At 58.0% G+C, this 20,836-nt stretch overlaps 3 protein-coding genes across 4 annotated transcripts in view; 2 read left to right on the forward strand and 1 right to left on the reverse strand.

Moving 5' to 3' along the window:
- GTF3C5 (general transcription factor IIIC subunit 5) overlaps nt 1–1,235 on the forward strand; it is a 17,504-nt gene extending 16,269 nt beyond the window's left edge. For both annotated transcript variants that reach the window (XM_019639183.1, XM_019639194.1), the window contains exon 11: nt 618–1,235. In XM_019639183.1, coding sequence (XP_019494728.1) covers nt 618–772 — 155 coding nt within the window. In that variant the 3' untranslated portion in view covers nt 773–1,235. The remainder of the gene's footprint in view (nt 1–617) is intronic.
- Nucleotides 1,236–4,599: 3,364 nt separating this feature from the next.
- CEL (carboxyl ester lipase) lies at nt 4,600–12,297 on the forward strand. The gene is made up of 11 exons (XM_019641768.1): nt 4,600–4,665; nt 7,031–7,181; nt 7,274–7,396; nt 7,570–7,767; nt 8,282–8,412; nt 8,579–8,686; nt 8,827–8,944; nt 10,117–10,303; nt 10,482–10,685; nt 11,502–11,699; nt 11,916–12,297. The coding sequence occupies exons 1-11, from the start codon at nt 4,600–4,602 to the stop codon at nt 12,295–12,297; spliced, it is 1,866 nt and encodes a 621-aa protein (XP_019497313.1).
- Nucleotides 12,298–14,750: 2,453 nt separating this feature from the next.
- RALGDS (ral guanine nucleotide dissociation stimulator) overlaps nt 14,751–20,836 on the reverse strand; it is a 27,490-nt gene continuing 21,404 nt past the window's right edge. The window contains exons 11-18 of the mRNA XM_019641781.1: nt 20,575–20,632; nt 20,487–20,519; nt 20,042–20,163; nt 19,766–19,861; nt 19,244–19,445; nt 18,819–19,058; nt 17,497–17,611; nt 14,751–15,818 (exon numbers count right to left, since the gene is read on the reverse strand). Of these exons, the coding sequence (XP_019497326.1) occupies nt 15,643–15,818; nt 17,497–17,611; nt 18,819–19,058; nt 19,244–19,445; nt 19,766–19,861; nt 20,042–20,163; nt 20,487–20,519; nt 20,575–20,632 (1,042 nt within the window). The 3' untranslated portion in view covers nt 14,751–15,642. The remainder of the gene's footprint in view (nt 15,819–17,496; nt 17,612–18,818; nt 19,059–19,243; nt 19,446–19,765; nt 19,862–20,041; nt 20,164–20,486; nt 20,520–20,574; nt 20,633–20,836) is intronic.

Consider the following 20,836-nt stretch of genomic DNA (forward strand, 5'->3'; position numbering starts at 1 on the left):
TCTAAGACCCAGAGGGGAGGGGCTGCCATCGGGGCCACCGCTTTATACCCTGACACCCTCCTACATCTTCCAGCCGCACATGGGTGCGGTCTGCCCACTTCTGTCCCTCCCCGCGACTAAGCAGCCCTGCTGACTGGGGCCGTGAGGAGGGCAGTGAGCACTTTCCGGGCCATGAGTCTGATGAGGCTGGGGGAGCATAAGTGACAGGGCCCCTCCCAGCGGGTTCCTCCTAGGCTCGGAGGGGGCGTCCCAGACCGTGCCATACCCCCACGGAGCTCACGGGAGCAGGAGTTCTTAGCCCCGTTTGGGACACAGCCCCCTCTGAGAATCTATTCAAGGCTATGGACCCTTCTCCCAGAAAAAAAGCTCTCACGAAATGCCCTGCACTTTCTCAGGGAGTCTGGGCCCATGAAGCCGCCTGCGGCACCTCTGGGGAAGTGGTTTGCACAGCTGTCAGCCTCAGTGTCCCCCTGAAGTTCCCAAGTCCCAGATACCCTGGCCACCCTTACTCCAAGGCGGCTTACCAGAGCTTGAGCCCAGGCACCCAAAAGCCTGTTCTGGGGGCCCAGGGGCTGCCAGAGCCTGCATGGGACACACGGCCTTGTCTCCTGGCCCAGCTCTCTTCTCCAGCCCGGCCCAGGCTGACGGTGGCAAAGAGCAGCTGACATACGAGTCTGGGGGAGACGAGGAGGAGGAGGAGGAGGAGGAGGACTTCAAGCCGTCCGATGGGAGCGAGAATGAGATGGAGACGGAGATGCTGGACTACGTGTGACGTAGCCTGGGCCCAAGGCAGCACCAGCCAGGGCTCCCCGGGGCCGCCAGCTGTCGCCCGAGTGGCCCAGGAACAGCCCGGGAGGCCCCTCAAAGGAACTGGGTGTAGGTGACCCAGTCCTGCCTGTGACTTGCTGTTTGGGGCTGCCATCATGCCCTGGGTGCTTGGGGACATCCCCCGAAGGTAGTGCCCTCACTCCTGCAGCCATGAGCCAGCCCAGCGCCCAGTGGGCGGGGCCAGCCCCACTGCTCCCTCTGGCTGAGACCAGACCAGCAAGAGCTGGAGCTGGAGGTGGTGCAGCCGGGGGGCTGGTCTTGGCTTGGGTCTCGTGACTGATGGCAGCCACGGCACGAGGAGCCTGGTGGCCAGAGACTGTCCTGGGGTTTGATCCCATCCATTTGGGGTAGCCTGACAAAGGCCAGGCCAGCTCAAACTGGCCTCATTAAATACATTTTCCGAAAGATACGGTGTCAGTGTGCGTGTTGGAGCGCTTGTCGTGGGGCTTGGGCGCCCGCCATGCCATCATTCAGTGACCTCATGTGGGCGATGCTGGGGGTTGAGAACAGGCCCGAAGCCCCTCGCTAGGCGGGTGGTGTAAGCGCCGCCAGAAGTAACCCCAGGCCCTGGGTCCCGGAGGGTCCTGCAGCCTCGTGTTAATCCCTCCAGATGTACACATTCTTGAGAGGTTTGCGGGAAGCAGGCCTTGTCCCCAGCTGCCCGGAGTGAAACCAGTGGCAGCGAAGTGTCCCAGGTGGGGCCGAGCCTGCCCTCCCACCTCCCACGGAGCCACCTGAGCCAGAGCTGAGCCCATCACCCCTTCCTCAGCCAGCAGACTGGGCCACTACTGCTGATTCAAAAATGGCTGCGGGTATATAGTCACAGCTCCAAATCACCCTTTTCTCTGTGCTTAGAATGTCTGCTGACATACAGCCAGGTTCCCTACAATTTTTATATGGATAGTTCTCTGCCTGGAAACAAATGTTAACTGTTCCTTCTGGAGCACCTTGTAAACGATAAGATAAGAATTGTAGACCCTGATATTTATGGTGCTGTGAACTTGTCATACAGTCTCTGAGAGAAGTATCCACGGGGACGTTCGGAGACGTGAAGACACAGGTCCGGACCACCCAGCTGTTGAGTGGCAGTACCAGGCTTGGGCCTGTGTCTCTTGCAATGTCTGTCTTGTGTGATGTCAACACAGGTGTGTTTGACCTCACAGAATGTGCTCCAACCTGGGAAACAATTTTTTTAAATATTTGCCTAAGCTCTATGTGACATTAAATCAACTGGGTGAGTTTTCTACATTATCAATCAATTCAGAACTTTGTTACTTGCAGCCTAGACATTTTGGGAAGACATAGACCCTCCAAGCGTCTGCTGATAGCCATGGAATCTTTCCCCAGAGAAATCCGCACACCCGGAAACATGTGCATCCAATTTCAGGGGCACCTCAGGCCCCCAAGGTCTGTCCTTGAACTTCCCGCCAGGTCCCTGGACCAGGATTCGGAACTCGCATTGTCCCAAATTATTTGTCCCTGTTAACTATTTGTAACCTTATTTGACTAGTAAACTCAAGAAGAATAAAAATGTGTGCTCATATTATATGTTAATAACTCCGGAGACAGTTGTTTTTATTAAACCAACACTATTGAACTAATCTTGTCAAAGATTTGCCCAAGTCATTGAACTTGAAAAGCATTTGGGTTAGTTTATCTACTTCCGAGGGCTTAGGGCAGCGGTTCTCAACCTGTGGGTCGTGACCCCTTTGGGGGTCGAACGACCCTTTCACAGGGGTCGCCTAAGACCATCGGAAAACAAAAAGATATTTACATTATGATTCATAACTAGCAAAATTACAGTTATAGAGTAGCAACGAAAATCATTTTACGGTTGGGGGTCACCACAACATTAGGAACTGTATTAAGGGGTCGCGGCATTAGGAAGGTTGAGAACCGCTGGCTTAGGGAGTACTCCGTTTATATAAGTGTTCATTTCTCTCTAAGCCAATTGGAATAGAGCTCCTTTAAGGGATTTTATAACTTAATTTGGTAACACCACTGGAGATGGAAAAGTATGCATAGATAATACACACGTGTACACCCCTACATCAATACACAAACATACCTTATAGTTTTCATTCTAAAATTTTAGCCACGAGCCAGTAAAACATACTAATACAAACTCAGTGGTTTATCTCCACTTTAAATATTTGACCAAACTGTGTTCCCGGCAGTTGGGACAAGTTCAGGTTACCAGTTTACCAATATTTGTGCAGGAGACTTTTAAGACTTCCGTTTGCCCTGGTATGCAGCCTGGAGGTTGTGGACCAAACTTTAGGTGGGTGAATGAAGACACCCAGCAGCTGTCGAATGTCTCCAAAGCTACCTGAGTGGGTAAAACAGCCGTCTCCTAACAGCCCTTTTCAGCCTCAGGTCTTGCTTTCAAGGGCCCCTGAGTCCCTTAAGAGCCCTTCATGGTGGCAGGGGGCCGCTAACATTCAAGTGACCACGGGACTGGAGTGGAAAGGGGAGGGCCTGGCAGGGATGAGCAGAGGGGTGGGGAAGGTCCTTCCTAACTTCATCCCACCACTGGCCACCCACCCATCCCCACCTATTATCACAAAAGATCTGGGCCCTGGATGACGGAGGCAGCCAGACAGACTGACCTCTATCTATAGATCCAGGTCAGACAGACAGGGTTGTGGCCTGTGTTTGAAGCACTGGCTTCGGGGCAGCAAAGGGGCTGCCAAGGCCCAGTCTGACGGGCTGTTGGCCTGGGCGGGGCTCTGGCTGTCCTCTGGCTCCCAAATGTAGCCCCATTATTGGAGATGGCTGTGTGGCCAGACTCCTCAAAGGCAAGCACCTTAGGCTTCGTCCATGGTGGACTTTCACTTTTTATAACCTTCTCGGGTTCCAAAACCAAACACATTCACTGAGAATTGTAGCGGCCTCTTTGCTACTATCTCCTACCTCCGTACTCAATTCTGTCTCTGCCTCTGTATGTCAGTCTGCCAGGGTGTGCCCCAGGGGCTTTGCTTGGGGGCATTTCTTTGGCTAGAAATCCAGGTCTTCCTTTACCTCGGGGAAGCCCAGCAGGCTAGAGCCCCCCCACCCCCACCTCCCTGTCCACCTGCACCTCTTACCCTCCCACCCCAGGATTCATCATGCTGAACGTGAGGTCTCCCCCACACCCTGAGGGCAGGAGCACCTGGTGATGCTCTGGGCCCCCACATCCAGCTCAGACTGTACACCAGTGGGCCTTCGGGAACAAGGGTCTGCCGCACTGGCCACCTCTGTCCCAGAATTCATATGCCCAGTCCCCTATAAACTCTCTCTGCTGACGGGTTGGGGAGCAGGCAGGGCATGGAGACAAAGCATGCCCACTTCTCTGAGGGTGAAACCAAGATCTTGTAAATGAGCCAGAATGCAGGGCACTCTGCACCCAACCAAGCCCCACCCCTCGCAGCCCCTGCCCAGTGCCACCTGCCTCTACTCCCACGTAGGCAGTAACCTGCACAGGTGCACTGTGGGCACCAGGGAACCTGGGAACAGCCAACCCTGGGAAAGGTGGACCATCCCTGCACATGTGTACACGTGTGTGTGATCACACGCCTGCATGACCTTGGCCCAGCCTGAGCCTGGCTGAAAACGGCAGCTGTCTCCTGGCCCCGTTGCACTGCCTGGAGAGTGGCCAGCCTGGGGAGAGGGACAGAGGGAGGGGGGGAAATGGACCCTCTGCAGGCAGCTGCCAAGTCGGGCTCCCAGCGGTTCCAGCCCCATAAATAGCCCTGGGCCGGAGTCAGGGCCACCCAGAGGCAGGCACACACCATGGGGCGCCTGGAGCTGGTCGTTTTGAGCCTCACCTGCTGCTTAGCAGTAATGAGCGCTGCGAAGGTAAGTGGGAGCCCAGCAGAGAAGGCAGGGGCCCCTCTCTTCCCAATGCACTGATCTGGAAACTGGGGACCTGCACAGTGAAGGGAAGATGGACGAGTCATGGGCAGAAAGAGCCAGCCTGAGAAAGAACCAGCACCGAGCATAGTAGCACTTCCTGGGCGCTTACTCTGCGCTTTGTGCATTCTCATTCAGAATGACGACTCCGGAGCAGATAAAATACAGGATGCCCAATTACATGTGAACTTCATAAACCACGAATAATTGTTGGTATAGGTACGTTCCACACATTAGTGAGGATGTGCTTATGCTAAAAACAAACCAAAAAATGTATTGTTTATCTAAAATTCAAATGTAACTTGAGGCACCCTGAATTCTTATTTTCTGAGTCTGGCAACTCACCCACAACACCCCCTCCTCTGGCTCCTTCCTCTCTCCGGATAACATGTCGAGGTCGTCCCCTTTTTACAGAAGGAGAGACGGGGGCCCCGAGCAGACAAGCAATTTGCCCAGCATCACACAGCCCCCAGTGACTGAACAGGAGTCTGGGACTTGGTCTAGTCCCACCCTGAGTCTGGCTCCCAGCGTAACCCCCTTCTTTTAAGAGGGGGTGACACTCCTCTGTTTTCTAGTGGCCAGTTGCCTCCAAGGTGAGTCAGGAGGCTCCTGGGGAGTCTATAAAATCTGCTCTTCTGTGGGTGAGCTCTGCCACCACAGAAACCCCAACAGCGACATGCAGGCTTGAATAGGGGACCCCAACCCCCTACCATGCTGTTCTCCGGCCTGCTGTCTTCCCACCCCTCACCCTGCTTTCTTAGACCCTGTTCTCTGCACCCTTGCTGCCCTGGGACCTGCCACTGGGCCCTGGAGGTTCAGGTACTGGTCCTGGCCCCTTCTGTCACCGAGAGGTCACTCTCTTCAAGGGGTCCTTTTCTGAGTGCTGAAAGGGTCAGGCATTCGCCATGCTGCTCCAGCAGCCAGCAGAACCCACACACACACACTGTCAGGATGGCCAGGGTCCCCAAGCCCTTGGCTCTGCCACTCTGGAGTCCTCAGACCAATCTCAGTCACACAGAGACACTCCTGAGAGGTGACGTCGCAGTCCCCGAGGTACTGACCTGGCCCTGTGCCCCATCCCAGTAGCCAGGGAGGCTGGTCAGGGAAAATGCCCAGAAGTCTGGAACAAGAAGACTCATTTTGGGATGAGAGAGAGAGAGACAGAGAGAGACAGAGGCAGACAGACAGAGAGAGTGACAGAGACAGAGAGACAGACAGAGAGAGAGAGAGAGGCAGAAAGAGAGAGAGAGAGACAGAGAGAGAGACAGAGAGTGAGAGAGACAGACAGACAGAGAGAGAGAGGCAGAGAGAGAGAGAGACAGAAAGAGAGAGAGAGAGAGAGCGAGAGAGGCAGAGAGAGAGGTATCAGGCCTCTGCCTGCCCCTGGGCCCTCTGCCCAGCCCCACCCAGCGGGGTGGCTAAGGTCCTGGCCTGGCCTGGGGTGTGGGGCTGCCCTACCCTTGCCCACCTGGGATTAGCATAGGCGAGAGCCAGGAAGCTGTGACCGGCCACAGCCGCCCTGGACAGGTCGGAGGCTGCACTAGGAGGGGATAATGTCTGGCCCTGAGGTCAGAGCGTCAGTCCCCAGCAGGGTGACTTCAAACAGGAAAGCCGCTGTTCCCTGCGGGGACAAGGGGTAGATGAGCTCCAGCCCCCAGGGTTACAGAGGGCTGGGTGTGTTGGCCCATGTGGGGCCAAGTCAGTTGAAGGGCTGGGTGCACCGCAGTGGTTCTGATGGCCTGTGGGGTGCGGTCTTTCCCAGCAAGGACCACAGGGGCTGTGAGGACTTGGAGCTGGGCCACCACCTCCTGGCCAGCTAAACACCATGCGGAAGATGAGGGAGGGGAAGGCAGGACCCCTCGGCTAAGGTAGCTCACGGCTGGACAGGAGACAGCCAGTGAGCACGAAGCGCCTCCCCCTGCTGGCAGCTAACAGACCAAGAGGGAGACACGGTTACCACCCATCTTACAGATGGGGAAACTGAGGCTCGTGGTCACAGCTAGGCGGCCACAGCCAGAATTCAAGTCTCCACCCCGTCTCTCCTGGCTTTGATGGAAGGCTTCCCCAAGTGGGATCACACTGGTTCTACCAGCTTCCTGAGATCCAGGGGCGGGACAGCCCCGGGGAGGGGTAAGCCGCTGCTTTAATAAGAGGGCAGGTGGCAGGGGTCTTGGTCTCAGGTGCAGATTGGCCCCTCCCTGAAGCTGTCTCTGGGGAGCCTCTGGCACACGGGGCCTGCTCAGGTCACCCCCGGCTCCTGTGGGGGCCACCCCGCCTGAGCCCGCCTGAGCCCGCCCGCCTCTCCTGCCAGCTGGGTGCAGTGTACACAGAAGGAGGCTTCGTGGAAGGCGTCAACAAGAAACTGGGTCTCTTTGGCGACTATGTCGACATCTTCAAGGGCATCCCCTTCGCCGCTCCCCCCAAGGCCCTGGAGAACCCCCAGCGACACCCCGGCTGGCAAGGTGTGAGCGGGTGGGTGCTGGGCAGGCCCTGCAGCTGGGGGTGGCGTGGGGGGGGCCGCCATCCTCAGGCCAGCCCCTCTGGCCGCCCACAGGGACCCTGAAGGCCAAGGACTTCAAGAAGCGATGCCTGCAGGCCACCATCACTCAGGACAACACCTACGGAGAAGAGGACTGTCTCTACCTCAACATCTGGGTCCCCCAGGGCAAGAAGGAAGGTCTGCTCGCCCTCCCACACCCTCTAGTCCCCCTCACCCTGCAGGGAGGCCCCCGTCCTGCCCCTGGGTCCTGTCTGGGGCTCCAGAGCTGATCTTCCCTGAGAGCGACCCTGAGTGGGGAGGGCAGACGGAGGGGGCACCTGAGGTCACCAGGCCTGCTCCCCCTGCCTCAGTCTCCCGAAACCTGCCCGTCATGATCTGGATCTATGGAGGTGCCTTCCTCATGGGGGCCGGCCACGGGGCCAACTTCCTCAACAATTACCTGTACGACGGCGAGGAGATCGCCACGCGGGGCAACGTCATCGTGGTCACCTTCAACTACCGCGTCGGGCCCCTGGGCTTCCTCAGCACCGGGGACCCCAACCTGCCAGGTCCGCCGGGCGCCTTGAGCATGGGGGTGGAGAAGCCCAGCGGGAACACCCTTCGCTGCCCCTCATCCCCAGACAACTCCTGACAGCCCCCAGAAAGGCCCAAAATCCTAGTCGCAGAGTTAGGGAGCTGGAGATGGTCAGTGAGACGCAGCAGCCCCTCGGCAGCTGTAGTGGAAGAGAAGAGGCTGCCAGACAGGCTGACCGACAGGCTGAGACCCAGAGAGGGTCCAGGGAGTAGGGACAGTGAGTAGAGCAAAAGAGACAGATGAGACATTGAGGCGGCATTTTGGGGGGACACAGAAACCGCAGGACAGGCAGACAGCAGGGTGTGTGGCAGGCAGGGAGAGCTGAGCCACCTGGCCCTCCAGCACACCCCCCGGCCAGCCTCCCGAGGACACACCATGTGCCATCCTGGGGCTCAACCCGGGTCTCCACACATGGAGGACTTTCTCATCCCACCCCCAGCCCCGGCCGAGGGGCCCCAATGAAGGCCCTGCCCCCACCCCACTCCCAGGTAACTACGGCCTCCGGGATCAGCACATGGCCATTGCGTGGGTGAAGAGGAACATTGCGGCCTTCGGAGGGGACCCTAACAACATCACCATCTTTGGGGAATCAGCTGGAGGTGCCAGCGTCTCTCTGCAGGTCTGGGGACCCCAGGAAGGGGAGGGCCTACCCCCATGGGTGTGGCAGGGCGCCGAGGTGGCCAGGAGGGGCAGGGCTGGAGCTGACGCGCTGGCTGTCCTTGGCCGAGTCCAGGGTGGACAGGCAAGGCGAGGCCTTGGTGACAGGACCCCTGTGTGTCGTGTAGATCCTGTCTCCCTACAACAAGGGCCTCATCCGGCGAGCCATCAGCCAAAGCGGCGTGGCGCTGACCCCCTGGGCCATCCAGAAGAATCCGCTCTTCTGGGCCAAAAGGGTGAGGAGGAGCCACAGTGCGTGGGAGGGGCTCGGCGTAGATGCTGGGGGAGGGGGGCTCCTCTTTTCCACTCTGTCCTGTACCCCACCGTCAGAGGCCCCAGCAGTGGCCTCATCTACCTCCCTCCCCCCAACTCCTAGATTGCCAAGAAGGTGGGCTGCCCGATGGACGACACTGCCAGGATGGCCAAGTGTCTGAAGGTCACTGACCCCCGCGCCCTGACGCTGGCCTATAAGATGCCCCTGGCAGGCATGGAGTGTGAGTGGGGGCTGCTGGGCAGGGGGCATGGGGCTCCATGTGGGGGGAGGGCCATGCTCCTGGAGAAGGGAGGAAATGCTGGGCCTGAGGCCCGGTCCTGTCACCAGCTCGGTGGCTTCCCTCGGCAGCTCCGTGCCACCAGGTCTCAGCGGCCTTGGCTGTAAGGAGAGGAAGGGGCCATTTCTTCTGCTTGTCCTCCGTGGGTCACGGCCCCTTAGAGAAGCTGATGAACCATTGGACCCACCCTCCAGCAAGGCGCACGTGCACAGTCATTGGCGGTTTTAGGGACCCCAGACCAAAGCCTTTGTACTAGGTGAACATTCACTCTTTCCTCCACTCATTCATTCAACACTCACTCACTGAATACCTGTTGTAGCATTTGGCCCTTCCAGCTCTGCTCCTCTGTACCCCAGGAAGGCTAGGGGACCCCATTAGCCAACGTGTCCACATCATCAGCCCAATAGGCTAGAATTCTCTCTTCCTCATTCCTCTGAGGCAAAGTACAGTGGGGCCCCTCATTTGCATTTCATCTACTGTGAATTGAACCCCAAGTGCTAGGCAGAACAGAACCAAAGCAAACGACATGGCCCCAAATGCAAACCAGCCATTCCCCAACTGGAGGAAACCAGGCTGGGCCTGATGGAGGCCAGTGCATCCACCCATCCCAAGCCAGCTAACCGTCCTTCTGGGGTCAGTTCAGGGGTCTGGAGGGCAGTTTCTGGCCAACAGACTAGAACCCAGACTAGAACACAGATGCCCCTTTCTCCATTGCCCCTCCATTGCTTAGGTCTTCCTACTCCTGACTTAGGCCCAGCGGGAGGACAGGGAGAGAAAAGGGATGTCCACGGCCGTGAGAGGACAGGCTTAGCCTCTAGCCCAGTTCTTGGCCTGGGCGATTTTGTCCCCAGGGATCACATGGCAGAGTCTGGAGACAGTTTGGGTTGTCACACTGGGCAGGGAGTACAGCTGGCATCCAGCGGGCCAGGGCCAGGGAAGCTGCTAAACACCTACGGTGCGAGGGTGGCCCCTACGCCATACAGGCATCCTGCCCCAGTGTCGTAGTGACAGGCTGAGGACCCTGGTCTCGAGCGAAGGAAGCGGGAGCTTTCCACCGCGGCGGGGGGCATGCGGGCGGGCACGGAAGGTGCGAGACCCGTGGCTCTTCCGCGTAGATCCCATGCTGCACTATTTGGGCTACATCCCTGTCGTCGATGGAGACTTCATCCCTGATGACCCCGTCAACCTGTTCGCTAACGCCGCCGACATCGACTACATCGCTGGCACCAACAACATGGATGGCCACATCTTCGCCAGCATTGACGTGCCAGCCATCAACAAGGACAAGAAGATTGTCACGGAGTACGTAGGGTGCAGGGCCCACGCGGTTCCCGAGGGAGTGGGGCAGCTGGGGGCGGCACAGCAGAGTGGGGACGTCAGCACCATGGAGGGGCCCGCCTGCAGCGCTCTGGGGGGTGGGGCGCAGACCCCGTCCCACTGGCATTGGGGAGAAGGTCCAGTACTGGCTCTGTCCCTGCAGTGAGGACTTCTTCAAGCTGGTCAGCGGACTCACCATCACCAAGGGGGCCAGAGGTGCCAACAGCACCTTTGACATGTACACTGCGCCCTGGGCCAAAGACGCATCCCAGGAGGCCAAGAAGAAAACCGTGGTAGACTTCGAGACTGACATCCTCTTCCTGGTGCCCACGGAGATCACCCTGGCCCAGCACAGAGCCAACGCCAAGTGAGGACCTGGGCAGGGGGAGGCCCACTGGGGGTCCTGCACCTGCACACCGCGGCCCCGAGGGGTCTGGGAGGCGGGGCAAGCCGTGCCGGGGTCCCCACGTGTGCCTGCACCATCCGCTTTGCTTAGGCCCCACAAGACTCGAGAAGCCCCTGCTCAGCTACCAGCCTCAGGGGGCCTTCCAAAACCTCCCTCACACACACAGTCCTCCCCACTGCACATCTCCTGAGTCTGCCTTCCATCCCTCATGCCGTGTAGGAGAGAACACTGGAAGATGTCTCTGTCGTGGGTTTTGACTTTGCCAACTTTCAGAGCAAGGCTGTGGCCACACTGTAAACTCCACATAATAACAGCCAGTGGACATAAAAAATGACTTAGGAATGTTTAAAAAGTAGGAAGATAAAATTATACCTAGAAGTCTAGGGTGAAAGCTTTGCAGCAACTAAGCAATACCTTTAGCTCTGAGCTTCCTGTCAGTCCAGGGAAACATCTGAGGGCATATACCTTGTCCCATCAAATGAAAATACGAATTCACTTGCAGAGAAAATCATCTTTCTTGATACTGAACTATAGGAGGAAGACGCCTCAATATGTTCTGTGGAGGTGAAGTTTAAATGCGGTTGAAATCATAGAACCCATGAATCCATGAATCTGGCCCACAGCTTTCCCTTTCCTGGGTGTAAGGATCCCAGGTTCTGGGAGAATTCCCAGCCCTTCCCTGCTCCCTTCAGGGCCACGCTCCAGGGCTCACCTCTGGGCCGGGTGGCCCCAGGTGAGCACCCTGCCAACCTGGGCTGCCTCCCTTCCCCTCCTCAGGAGTGCCAAGACCTACACCTACCTGTTCTCCCATCCCTCTCGGATGCCTGTCTACCCCAGCTGGGTGGGGGCCGACCACGCCGATGACATCCAGTACGTCTTTGGGAAACCCTTCGCCACCCCCCTGGGCTACCGGGCACAGGACAGGACTGTCTCCAAGACTATGATCGCCTATTGGACCAACTTCGCCAGAACTGGGTAAGATGGGGTGAGGCTGAGTCCAGGGCCTCCTGCCACCTTGGCCCTCACTTACGTTTAACCTCCCTGGGCCTCAGTACCCCCATCTGTGTATGGGGATGAGGTGTCCTGATGGTTCGGGTCAGCGCCGAGGGCTAAGGACTGCCCAGGCAAGAGGGCCCCAGTCTCCCGTGAGCCTCCAGCCCCCACCACCAAGCCTTGTTTCTCACTATGCAGGGACCCCAACATAGGCCAATCAGCCGTGCCCACGCAATGGTATCCCTACACCCCGGAAAGCGGCTACTACCTGGAGATCAACAAGAAGGTGGATGGCAGTTCCATGAAACAACACCTGAGGACCGACTACCTGCGCTACTGGACCCTGACCTACCAGGCACTGCCCACAGTGACCGGACAGGGGGCCGCACCCGTGCCCCCCACAGATGACTCTGAGGTCGCCCCTGTGCCCCCCACAGATGACTCTGAGGTCGCCCCTGTGCCCCCCACAGATGACTCTGAGGTTGCCCCTGTGCCACCCACAGATGACTCTGAGGCCGCTCCCGTGCCCCCCACGGGTGACTCTGAGGGGGCTCAGATGCCCGTAGCCATCGGCTTCTAATGTCCTTGGACCCAAGAGGCCACAGGGTGGGACCCCAGGGGCCCACCTCCCTCCTGAGCTCTTCCTGAATAAACCCTCATCTCCCTCAATCTGGCGTCTGTCTTTGCTCCCACAGCCCCGTTGGAGGACGGAGGGCCTCAGTCACCATTACAGCACTGGTACGGGGCCCAGTGCAGCCCAGCTATAGCCAAGTCCACTGGGGTACAAGGAGTGGCCTCTGTTCTAACCAGGGTCTGGGGAACTGGCCTGGGAAGAGAAATGGATTCTGCCTCCAGCTGCATGCAAGTCAGAGAGAGAATAATCACACTGCAGTGTCGAAAGCCAAGGGCACAAAAGGGCTGAGTACCGGGCGCCCCACCGGGAAGAGGGCCGTGGGTGGCGCCCAATGGCTCTGGCAGTCAGGGAACAGGAGGCAGAGGTCTGAGTTGGGGCCATGTTCACCTCTGTGCCGCCTGGGGCTTGGCACCAACCTCGCCGAGGGCTTAACCAGCCTGACCTCACTGTGGCCATGAGGTGGACACTGCAAACCCCCATTTGAGACAGGTATCGATATTTAGAGGGAAACAAGGCCCCGAGAAGGGTCATGTGCCCCAAGCCATCAGAGCCAGGATTCAAACCCAGTTCTGAGACCCCAAAGCTCACAACATCGGGGGTGGGCAAGGTCTTCCCTCTCTGTCCCCCATTCTTTTTTCACTGTGGGGTGGGGGTGACGGCTCAGAGAGAAAGTTCTGCCAGGAAATGGTCTTTGCAAATGTTATTTTTAAAACATTGGGGTAAAACATATATAACATAAAATATGCTGATATCACTATTTTTAAGAGTACAATCCAATGACATTAATTCCATTCACACTGTTGCGCAACCATCACCACTATCAACTTCCAAAACGTTTTCATCAACTCAAACAGAAACTTTGTACCCATTAAGCAATAGATCTCCCCGCCCCCACCCAATCATCTATTCTTTCTTTCTTAATGAGTCTGCCTATCCTGTTATTTCTTATAAAGTGGAATCATAATGTGTTCAGGGCCCATCCCTGTTGCAGCACGGATCAGAGCGCCATTCCTCAGGGATAGAATTCCAGTGTATGTTGTTGACATACAAGTGTGCCTAGTCTTCTTACAATGCTCTCTCTTTCTGTCAAGTCGGTAGTAATGTGCGGCCCATGCTGAGAGGCCCTGCGGACCGGACCCGGCCAGTAATTTCAATGTCTGGGAGAGTGCGTCACATTTTTTTTTTTTAAGATTTTATTGGGGAATTGGGGGAGGGGAACAGCTTTGGAGAATTGGGGGAGGGGAACAGACAGGTAGACAAATTGCTGTTTTGTTCTTCAGTCTAGTTGTGGAGGACACCGCTTCACTGGCCCATGTTGGTATTATCATTGCTCTCTTCCCGGCTGAGGCAATTGGTTGCCGGTCATTGGTCGGCCGCTCACAGCGGCTCACGGCAGCTCTCGCCCACTCCCGGCCGCTCACGCTGGCTGCCAGCCACTCACGTAGCTCACGGCAGCCCACTGCAGCCCCACTGCAGCCTATGCCGTCGCAGGCGACTCACAGCAGCCCAGCTCCAGGTTGAGCTGTTGTTCATCGTCTTAGCTGTAGAGGATGAGCGTCACTGGCCCTCAAAGTAGGATTCGAGCTGCGGCCCTGCTGCTCAGAGCTGGCGCTCCCAAACAAGCTCTTAACCAGCTGAGCCACTCGGCCGGCCCCAAATTGTTTCTTCCAGTGAATGAGCCCCCGTTTCCAGTTTCTTTGTAAGCTTTGTCATTTGTTGGGAACTGGATATTGGGTATTGCAATGTGGTAACTCAGGACATCAGCTTCTCCCCCTCCTCAGGGGTGGCTCCTTCCGTTTCTATAGTGACTTTTCTGAACTATTTTCACAAAGTCTGCATTCCCTGTTGTGTGTAGTCACTGAAGTGTCTGTCCCCTTGTCTCTGCAGTCAGCGTGTGACCTGGCAGAGACTTCCTTACCCGTGCAAGCTCGGCAGCACGGCCCTTCGTCAAGCTTCTCCCCCGGTGGCTGTGTCTGATGGTTCCAGAACCCCAAATCTGTTGATTCTGATAGTCCCCCCCCGCAGCTTAATGGTGGTCTCTGTGGAGAAGCTGAGGCCCGGAGCTTCGTACTCCACCATCTTCTGTCACAGTGTTGTTTTTAAAAGGCACCCAAATTGCAGAGGTTATCGCTAAGTCCTGTGACAGCAGCTCCAAGCTCTAATACCAGGGGTTCTGAGGGGCTGTCACCGCTCGCTGCCCAGCTGAGTGAACCTCAGGTCAACATATGCTCTGTGAAAGGGGAACTTGTGTGTTTCCGTAAGGAACCAGCGAGGGGGTGGCTGGCCCGTCTCACTTCTCCTGCAGAAAACACACCGATAACCCTGCAAAGTTTATTATTTGAATACAGAATATGGGAGTCAGCACAGGAAATGGAAGAACAAAACCACAGCTCCCAGGCTATAGTAGAAACAGGGTTTTAATATAATATTCAAGTCTAGCATTTGCTATTTACAACAAATAAATATTGCCCCTCCCCAACCGGTAAACATTTTTTTTTTTTTTGCCTTTTATACAAACATTCACTTCCCCTCCCCCAAGTCCTCCTTTCCCACTAACCCCGTCTCGTGTGGTCTCGTGTGGCCCAGGATGCAGCGGTGAATGGCACTTGCAGTGTCATGAGATCTGACGTCGGAGGGACTCGGCTGAGACTGTCCTCACTCACCGGGTGAAGAGTGTGGTCCATGGAGAAAGTCCCTCTCTCCTCTCCCGAGGGAGGGCTGGGATGGGGGTGGCCAGGCTCCCGCCCGCTCAGATGACCCTGATGATGGAATCTTTGGTGCAGCCTGAGGAAGGCTTGAGTGGTGGGAGGAAGGGCCGGGACCCTCCTGAAGGGCACGGCCAGTGCCTGAGGGCACGAGGAGAGAACTGCAGTGGTCAGACCCAGCGGACGAGTGGGTGCCCTGGGGTGCCCATGGGCACAAGTGGCAGTGACCCACCCCTGGAAGGTGTCAGGGACGTGCGCAGAAGGCAGTGCCTGGCGGCATGCAGGGCTCCACACCCATGGGCAACCCTCCTTGGCAAAGCCAGCTAGTCCTCTGGTCCCAGAGAGCTTCTAGAAGGCACCTAAGGCAGCGAGGGGTCCACAGGCCAGGTCAGCCTGCGACCAGCAGGCGTCAATCCCGGCGACAGGAGAAGTTCAGGGTGAACTGCAGTCTGGGGGTGGCCTGGGCTCACAGGCTGGGCACAAGGTGCCCGCCTGGCCTGGGCCACTGTGGTCTGCACGTGCTTAGTGGCCTGGCCAGCCCAACCCTGGAAAGGTGGTCCTGTGGCTGGCCAGCATCAGGGGCCGGTTAGAAGATGCCCTTGGCAATCTTAAGTCCCTTCTGCTTCATACGGGGGAGGGTTGAGCTGGCTCCATGCCTGACCTTTGCCCCCTTGGTGAAGGTCCGTTTCTTTAGGACAAAGTCATAGTTGGCAGTTGAGTTCATGGCGTAGAATACGTTGGCATTGTCGGGGATCTTCAGCTCTGGTGGGGGAGGGGTAGAGGGACGCTCAGCAGGGCTATGGGGGCCCCACAGAAAACCCCACCACTGGAGAGCCCCCTTGAGGGCAGGTCTGAGCCAGAGACCTGAGACCCCCAACTCAACTCCAAGACCACCAAGGTCCCCTCTTAATGACACTGGCCCGAGGACAGACTCTGCTGAGGCACCGATGAAACCTGACGACTCTCGTTTAAAAAGGACTCTGACTCCAGGAGTCCCCACCTCAGTGTGGACTTGGCAAAGGGTCATCCATCCTGCACTCCCGCCCCTCTGCTCTACTTGCCCTCCCCCACCTTTGCTGATCGGGATCTCAAGCTGAAATAGGTTTTCTAGAACCCAGAACAGCTCTCCTGAATCCTACCCTACTCAGGACAAGGGCTCTGGGGCCCAGAGAAAGGCAGGCCCCCACGCCGCCTGGGTGCCAGGCACCCCACAGGTTACTTTGGCTCCGACTTCCCATCTGTCTCCTCCGGCCTTGAGCCTGCTGTGCCCCCACCGCGCGGCTCTTACCCTAGGTCCTTAACCGATCTAGGCCTGCATCTTCCTTTTCTGTAAGATGAAGGTCCCACCTGTCCTGCCCACCTCACCAAAATGGTGCCGGAAGGTGAGAGAGGATTTTAAAAACAACTTCCAGGGGTTGTGTGTGGTCATTACTAACTGTCTGGGCTCACAGTGGGGTGTGGGCGAGCAGCTCATAGAAAGGCAAATAGTGATGACAATATTTAGTTAACCTTTACAGCATGCCTACATACTGTATATATAAACTCACTGGCTACTTTATCTCCACCGTGGGAGGGGAATATAGGCACAGAGGACCTGAGGAGCTTGCCCCAGGTCTCTGAGCTCGGCCATCTGGCTCCAAGTCTGTGCTAACAAGGCTTTCTCTTTCCCAGTATTCACGGTACCGAGATGGTCCCTAGCAGCCTCTGCGACGAGCTGAATGTTTGCGTCCTCCCCAATTCACGTTGCAATTCTAACCCCTCAAGGTGATGCGATCAGGAGGTGGGGGCTTCTGGGAGATGAGGAGGTCATGAGGATGGAGTTCCCATAACGGGATCAGCACCCTTATAAAGAGGCCCCCGAGAACTCCCTACCTACCCCCTTCCTCTTGAGAGCACAACCACAAGTCGACAGTCTGTGACCTGGAAGAGGGCCCTCACCTGACCACGATGCACCCTGACCTTGGACTTCTAGCCTTCAGAACCGTGAGAAATAAATTTCTGCCATTTAGAGGCCACTCGGTCTGTGTATTTTGTTACAGCAGCCAGACGGACTAAGACAGTGTCGTATGAGATGTTCTCGTGTGCGTGTGGATTTTAACATTATTTGATGCTTTAGTCCACAGCAGTCACGATTCTTTCTAAAGCACACATCTCCCACCTTAGCCAGAAAGTGCCCCTGGAATGGCCTGTGGGCGGGGCCATCTGGCTGCCTTGCCCAGGAGAAAAGCCTTTTCTCCTCACTCCTCAATAACGTCAGCTTTGAACTAGGTTCACACCTGGCAGGCCCAGCAGCCCAGGGGGGTGGTGAGGAGACAGGGGGATGTCCAGGGCTGCCCAGGGCAGGTCAGTGTGTGCACAGAGGCTGCGCCCACCCTGCTGCCTGCGTTCTGGGGGTGCCTGGGCCCGGGGCCCGGTGCTGTGCCGCCCGGCCCCAGCTTACTTCGCTCGTCTGAGATGACCTGCACCAGCTCGTACTGCTCCGGTTCATCGCCGTCCAGGTTGTGCTTGTCCATGGCCTTGCGGATGACAGCCGGGGCCTTGTCTTGGCTGGTCACCTGGATTGGGGTGGGGACAGGCCATCAGGGCAATGGTCCCAGAGTAGCTGCCCCAGAGGGCGGCAGCCAGGGACCCTCAGAGCTGCCTCGGCACTGCACATAGGGGTTCACAGCCTCTGGTTGGGTGCTGGGTCTGTGGTGGTCTTACCACCTGTTCCTGTCCCCAGAGACACCTCTGCAACAACAAGGAGTCTTTCCCAATCATGCCCAACCCCTACTCTCCTAGAAGCCTGCCACCCCCTCCCACACCACCTGGGGAAACTACCTGCCCCTAGGGGCTGCTTCCCTTGACCCTGCCCCATCCAGGACACCGTTATGGAGTCGGGTGGACACACAACCATGGAGGTGAGAGCCACTGGGTGCCCGGGGGCTGCCTACATGCCAGGCCTGCACTGGGCTGGAGGCTGCAGTGGTGGTCAGCAGAGGCCGTCCCTGCTGCCTCCACCCCAAGGATGGGAGCACAGGCAGGTCTCAGACACAGGGTCACACGGTGACTGTGTAATGAGACACCTGACCCAGGTGTGGAGTATGGTGGGGGTGGGGGTTGGCAAATGGCTCACCTGCAGCCCGAGTTCTGGAGGATGAGAAGGGTCCCCCTCCACACCCAGAGTCTGTGGGCAAGCCCTGCTGGCTTAATCTCGACCCTCAAATTATACCCAGTGTCTGCCACCATGGGCCACCGCCATGGCCACCAGCCCTGTGCAGCCACTATGCTCTCTGCCTGGATTGCAACAGTAGCCTCCTAACCCGCCTGCTGCATCTGCCAGCACCAGCCCGTCCCCTCTGAGGAAGGTAAGTCACACGTCCCTGCTGCCCCTCCTCTGCTCCAACGCCAGAGACCCCTGGCTGCCTCCGACAAGATCCAAGCCCCCGACATGTCCCTGACCCCAACTGTTCCCCCTGCCCCTTCACCTCAGGCCTGTGTGCTGCTCCTCCAAGCCCCTGGGCACACCCCCTCCTCGGGAGGTGGCCCAGTGCTTCCTTCCCTAGCGCCGTATCAGTGTGGCCCTCCCTGACTGCGATGTCACCCCTAAGCCTAATGTCCTTGGCACTGGTCGCCACCGAGCACTGGCTTTTTTATTTCTGTCCTTGTGGGCCCACCAGAAGGCGGCGAGGGCAGGGTGGCCCATGGCATTCAACATGTGCTTGCTGCCTGGCAGACTGAGGGACCAAGGGGACCAAGGGGACAGCCGCCCGCCCAGCTCACCAGGATGCTCTTGTACAAGTTGCCATTGTCCACGTCCAGGCTGACACGGATGATGCAGGAGTCGCCCACCTGCTGGTTGTAGAGTGGCAGTGACGAGCTGTAGCTGCTGACCCCTGAGACCGAGCGCTTGTGTGTGCGGGCGCTGGCCACAGGCGTGGTACAGGCTGAGGAGGACGAGGTGCTGGAGGCCGAGCTGACGCCGGAGGTCTCCGGGGACCATGGGGAGGTTGATTCCCAGAACTGCAGGGACAGCACGATCAGCAGGTGCCCCAAGCCCTGCAGGGCGCCCCAGCTGGGGTCCAGCTCTGGGGGGTTCTATTCCGGAGCCAGGGCCTCCTGGCTCTTTTTGTGGGTATGGAGTGGGGAACACTAGAACCGGGAAGGGAGGGGCTACGAAGGGCTGTCAGTGAGAAGGGGTCAGTCACCTTCTTCTCCTGGCCATCGGGGGACTCCGGGACAAAGCTCATGTTGATCTCCTCCACATCGGAGCTGGAAGAGCCGGCCGAGTGCACGCTGAGAGCGTCTGCGATGTCCCCGCTGCTGAGGTAGGGGCCACACCTGAGCTGGTCACAGGACTTGGAGTGGGAGCTGCCGCTGGTGCTCAGCTCCGTGCTGGGGGCCTGGCGGCTGGAGGAAGGGCTGGGTTACTTGGGGGAGGCCTCCATGGGGGACACAGCCCACCCCCGCCCTCCTGCACTCTGCTCTAGGCACTGTGCCGAGTGCTCAGTCACCAGCACCCCATCTGGCCCTGCCATGGGAGCGATCATTTAGCATCACCCCATTTCACAGAGGAGGAAACTTGAGGCCTGGAGAGGTGAGATGACTCCCCTGGTCACAGGGCTGGTCACAGAGGAGCTGGATCCCAGTGCCAGCTGTTGGCCTCCTCAAGGCCAGGCTCAGCCTCCCTGAGCCCAGGGGGAGCCCTTCCCTGCCCGCCAGGCACTCACTCGCTCCAGCGCTTGACAATGGCGGTGTTCTTCTTGGCTTTCAGGGTATTGCTGGCTGACTCGGAGGGGGGCTCCAGCTCACACGACAGGTTGTAGCTACAGGGCAGAGAGGCAGCTGTGAGGCTCCCAGGAGCCTCACTCAAGTCTCCCTCCTAGCGCCTGCCCGGTCTCCCCCGGCGCCAGGGCCTGATGGACCAAGAGCCCACGCCGTAGGCTCTCTACAGCTGGTTCCCTGGCGCCCGCCTGTGATGAGCTCGAGTCCTGCCTCGGCCTCACCTCTCAGTCTCGCTGAGCCGCTCCACAGCCCGGAACCAGGACCCAAAGTGCTGCTCAGGCTCCAGGCTGTAATTGTTGCAGGCTGACTGCAGCAGCTTGATCTGGGCAATGACTTCGAATTCCTGGGGCCAGAGGAAAGGACAGGATGTGGTGGCCTGTGGGGGTGCTGGGCGGGGCCTGGGCGGGACAGGGGCCAGTCTCTGGGTTCCCTCTCGTCTCTGCCCCAACCTAGGCCTCACCCGATTCTGAGCTGGGTTCAAACAGTCCCTCTCCAGGAAAGACTATCCTTAATTCTGACCTCTACCCGACCCTCCACTGGGAGAGGTTTCCCGGTCTCAATCCAACGCTCTCCATAAGTGTAACAGCAAGGGGATGGGGCTAGGAGCGTTCTACCAGGGGGAGCTCTGATTCCCATCCCTGCCAATTCGGGGCTGCAGCTGCTCACCTTCCTCCTCTTCTCGAAGTTGATCAGTCTCCCCTGGAAGGCAGATAGCCAATGTTCATCAGAAAGTGTCTCCTTGTCCCATTGCTACCCGGCACCCCTCAGGCTGCACTACCGAGAGCACGCACCAGGGGGCAGGGTCCTGGGCACTGGGGCGGGGAGGGCAGGTGGCGAGACAGAGGCCTTGGGCAGGCCACCACATGCCTGACGTTGGAGGGTCTGGCCTCTCTCTCACCCATGGCCACTGCCTGAGGAAAGGGCTGTGTCCAGCTTGGCCAAACCCTCCTGCAGCTCTGAGCCCCACCAGCCAGATGGCAAGCTGTTTACTCATTGGTAAGATGGGCAGGTGCCTC

Source organism: Hipposideros armiger, unplaced genomic scaffold (genome assembly GCF_001890085.2).
Source record: "Hipposideros armiger isolate ML-2016 unplaced genomic scaffold, ASM189008v1 scaffold_3, whole genome shotgun sequence".
Taxonomy (NCBI): domain Eukaryota; kingdom Metazoa; phylum Chordata; class Mammalia; order Chiroptera; family Hipposideridae; genus Hipposideros; species Hipposideros armiger.

Excerpts from the sequence above, each read along its gene's own strand:
- CEL (XM_019641768.1), top strand. The coding sequence starts at position 4,600 with ATGGGGCGCCTGGAGCTGGTCGTTTTGAGCCTCACCTGCTGCTTAGCA. Across the intron at positions 10,304-10,481 it reads GACAAGAAGATTGTCACGGA|TGAGGACTTCTTCAAGCTGG; the intron begins GTACGTAGGGTG and ends CTGTCCCTGCAG. Across the intron at positions 11,700-11,915 it reads ACCAACTTCGCCAGAACTGG|GGACCCCAACATAGGCCAAT; the intron begins GTAAGATGGGGT and ends CTCACTATGCAG.